The sequence below is a fragment of the Vicia villosa genome, linkage group LG3, assembly GCF_029867415.1.
Source record: "Vicia villosa cultivar HV-30 ecotype Madison, WI linkage group LG3, Vvil1.0, whole genome shotgun sequence".
Taxonomy (NCBI): Eukaryota; Viridiplantae; Streptophyta; class Magnoliopsida; order Fabales; family Fabaceae; genus Vicia; species Vicia villosa.
This window is the reverse complement of record NC_081182.1, coordinates 71,045,774-71,049,705: the sequence shown is the minus strand read 5'-3', so window position 1 is coordinate 71,049,705 and position 3,932 is coordinate 71,045,774. Positions and strand designations below refer to the sequence as shown.

Below are 3,932 nucleotides of genomic sequence, written 5' to 3'. Positions count from 1 at the left end.
GTCGTCTTTTCTTTTACAGAAAGGACCAAAATTTTAGACCTGCTTTCAATTATGTCTGCCTATCCTATTTTATCAGGTAGACATACCTATTTGTCATCCCTAGATATGAGATCGGAGGGCTACACCATTAGTGAATGATTATTCCAACATGAATCGAATAGTTTTGACCGTTGATATGAGATCAGAGGGCTACACAAAAACAAAGTTAGCTTTAAATGATCGCGGTTGTTCTTTTGAGAACAGACGGCTGAGATCGATATTCCTGCACCAAATCCAAACCCGAATCTAACATAACTCAAGCAATAAATGAAAATCTATAACTATAACTTTTGAGAAAAGAGAAAAGTAAAAGGGAAGATATCTACACACAAGCAATCTTCATCTCAGCTCCTATTCCTATTTACATCTTCAACTCCATCACATCTACCAATTAGCACTCTAGCAAAAATCATGTCAAAAACTAAACTGATTTTGAGTTTTGTAATCATACTTTAACATACATAGAGATAATCATCATCCTCAAACTCTGAAACTCCTAGCATTGCCAAAGCCAAGTGACTTTTGATCTCGCTGTTTGATTGTTGTAACTGAGAATAACAATCCATCACGCATCCGTTTCCAAGAAAACTCGACTTTCTTCTTTTAGAGAAAACAGGTTCTTCTTCACCTTTCAGTATTGCAATAATCTCACGAATGCCAGGTCTCCTAGATTCTTCAGATGTGACACAAACAGCTGCTGCGTCAATCATTCTACCGATTTGATTTGAGTATCTCAAATTGCACTTGAGCTGAGGATCAAGCAACTCTTCAATTGCTCCTTTCCCCTTTTGCAGATAAGGTTTAGCCTGCAAATGAATGACAGATTCAACGTGTCAAAAAGAGCATGTCGATATGATAATGCTGTTGTTAAACTTAATGCAGTATTCAAATTACAGCCGTAAATATCGTCATAAAATAAATACCTAACTTAGGTGAAAGTTCGATAAATTTAAGTACTATAAAGGGAACGATTCCATTAATTATGGATATTGCAATCCACATAGTTAAACTCTTAATCTAGGTTTTGAGAATGGAGTAGATCGTACATAACTTCGTCGCTAACTTGTTATTATCAATCAAACGACTCGAAAGGAATTAATTTGATTATTGTATAACCAGGAATTAAATCTGTTTTACAAAGTGTTACGTTAACTCACCCATAAGACTAGATTCTCTTCTCCTGGAGATCTTTTCATTTCAATTGGTTTTCGTCCAGTAATGAGTTCCAATAAAACCACTCCAAAAGCATAAACATCAGTCTTATCCGATACTTTCCCGTGTTGGAAATACTCGGGAGCCAAATATCTGTGAGGAAAACAATGTTACAGAAAATTTAATTTCAGTGATTTCAATGCGTAAACGAAAAAACACATATAGGGTAAAATTTTGTAGAATCAACATGATAGAGTTAAAGTTTGTACCCAAATGTTCCTTTGACGGTTTTGCAAAGGAAAGGAACCGAAGGCGCAGAAGTCCAAGTAGCTAATCCGAAATCACATAACTACAAACTTAAAGAAAACCAATCAGGACGACTTCTAATGACAGTTTCTGCAGTACTTAACTACAAGCTATGAAGCACTGACACAGAGATCAGGCATAACACTCAGACATTGACACCACTACTCCAGTACTAATTTGAGAAAATGGAATAATCAAATGTAACCACATAAGTCTTGTTGGTGCTGGACATGTGACACACTTTTAATCTTCAGTGTTGGTGCTAAACAAACAAGCTACAAGTCTAGAATTGATTCAGGAAAAATCATCTCACCTTGGGAGTCTTCTTTGAAGAAAGCAGAATGTTAGAGGGCTTAATGTCTCGATGAACAACACATCTTTCAGTTCCATTATGCAGATAAGCTATAGCTTCTGCAATCCCAATTGCAACCTTGTACCTCACAGACCATGGAAGTGTTGAACTACCCTTCCCACCTTTCTTCCTCCCTGTAAAATCGACACAACCCGAATCCAAATCAGTAAAACTCATCAATTTCAATTCAACAAAACAAGAGCCATAGAGAAAAATCTGACATAAAACTAGTATCATACCATGCAAGTGTCGCTCCAAGCTTCCACCCGAGACATACTTGTAAACCAAAAACAAACCCTCCTCAGAGTCAATACAAAAACCAACAAGCGGAACAACATTCGAACTATGAAGAGAACTAGCAATCATCAATTCTCTACAAAAAGCCTTTGCAGATTCCTTATCTTCCTTGTCCAACTGCTTAATCGCTACCGCCGTTCTCAAAAAACCAACTCTTCCCCTAAAAACACAGCTCAACGCCCCTCTCCCCAACACCCTACCTACAAACACCATCACAAAAAAACAAATAAGTTGTTGAACTAAATTGACTCAAAAAACATGCTTGGTTGTTTGCTTCTGTCTCCATAATTAATTCTAACTTAAAGCTAGAATCTTTTACATCTACAAATGACTTTTAGCCTCAAATTCATGTTGAAAGCACTTTAAAATTAATTTATACAAAAGCAAATCACTTTACATCCAGCTCAATTTTAATCAGAATCACACATAACATAACATAACATAACAAAACATTGTAACATAAAAAAAAACACTAAAAAAGATACCTTTGGAGAAATTCCTAGTAGCAGAAACAATTTCAGCAAAACTAAACCTAATCAAAGAGTGAGCAACAGGAGAAATAGTCTTCTCCAAAGACTCAACTCTCCTCAACTTCAACTCCTTAGCACGAGATTCCGTAACCCCATTATCCAAATTCACCATCAAAACAGTAGCAGCAGTAGAAGAACTCAAGTTCAAAGACTCCAGCTCCACCTGAGAATAAAAACTGAACCTAAAAGAAGAGTGAACAGATTGAGGGTCAGCATTGTTCAACTCTGGTCCACACCCACCAGACTCGGCCAACAACCATGCCTTGTTGTGCTCCAAAGTTGTCGTTTTGTGATCATTTTCGTTGGTTTGTTCATGAGTCAAGTTCTTCCTTGAAGTTGAACGGTTACTACCTAGACATGAAAAACCCAACTCCCAGATCATTGTTTGAGGTTTTTGTTGTTGTGACAGTAGTGAGTAGCGAATACAGAAGATGAATGTGTGATGAAAATGTTGGTTGAAGCAGTGCAGGTTTCTTGAGAGAAATCACAAGAAAATGCACAGAAACCAAGGAAATGAAAATGGTAGAGAGAGAAAGTGTAGAGAGAGAGAGAAAGAGGTGCTTTGCTTGTGGGGTGGGAAGGAATTTTGTAAAGAGAGAGATGAGAGAATAAAAAGCATCACTGTCTATAAAAAAAACAAAAAACAAAAAAATAAACGTATAAAAAGACTTTTAATTTATTCTTAGAGAAAAAGAGTATGCATACTAGTACATTGTATAAATTTTTTTTACACTAACGATCAATCATGAGGTTGTCAAGTCATTTTTTAATTTTAAAATACTAAGATGATATAAGATGGCTGAATATTATAATTGTATTGGATGATAACATAGAACTAGTTTAGATAGTGCTCTACCTTTATTTAATATTTTTAATATATTTATTGTTTTTAAATAGATTTTTTTAAATATTTTTATAAATAAATCATAGTTATTAATATTTTTATGTTGATATTAATAAGTTTATTTATTATTTCATAGTTTCCAATGATAATATATTTGAAAAAAAACATGTAAAAAATAATAAAAATTATTAGATTTAATGTTTTTCTTATTAAAAAGAAAGATTTTATATGGAAGGTGCTATAATCTCTTGTTTTTTTTATAAAGAATGGAGGGTTACATTTTGGAAACAGTAAATATAATAGAAATATTGATTTATTTTTGTAAACTAAATTTTGACTTATCAAAATTGAATTTAGAATATTTTAAGTCACTTAAATACACTATTATATATTTTTAATTTATTAGCTTAAT

The 3,932-nt window shown here is 33.9% G+C and overlaps 1 protein-coding gene across 1 annotated transcript; it reads right to left on the bottom strand.

The window, feature by feature from the left end:
* Positions 1-303: 303 nt before the first annotated feature.
* LOC131661834 (probable serine/threonine-protein kinase PBL7) lies at positions 304-3,266 on the bottom strand. The gene is made up of 6 exons (XM_058931473.1): positions 2,632-3,266; positions 2,089-2,346; positions 1,811-1,983; positions 1,461-1,540; positions 1,197-1,344; positions 304-845 (listed from the first exon to the last, which is right to left on the bottom strand). The coding sequence occupies exons 1-6, from the start codon at positions 3,056-3,058 to the stop codon at positions 492-494; spliced, it is 1,440 nt and encodes a 479-aa protein (XP_058787456.1). The 5' UTR covers positions 3,059-3,266; the 3' UTR covers positions 304-491.
* Positions 3,267-3,932: the final 666 nt, after the last annotated feature.

What these genes read in the sequence shown, in the direction of transcription:
- LOC131661834 (XM_058931473.1), bottom strand. Translation starts at nt 3,058, where the DNA reads ATGATCTGGGAGTTGGGTTTTTCATGTCTAGGTAGTAACCGTTCAACT. An exon ending in TACTAGGAATTTCTCCAAAG is followed by an intron (nt 2,347 to 2,631) that starts GTATCTTTTTTA and finishes TGGTGTTTGTAG; the next exon opens with GTAGGGTGTTGGGGAGAGGG. An exon ending in AAGAGAATCTAGTCTTATGG is followed by an intron (nt 846 to 1,196) that starts GTGAGTTAACGT and finishes ATTCATTTGCAG; the next exon opens with GCTAAACCTTATCTGCAAAA.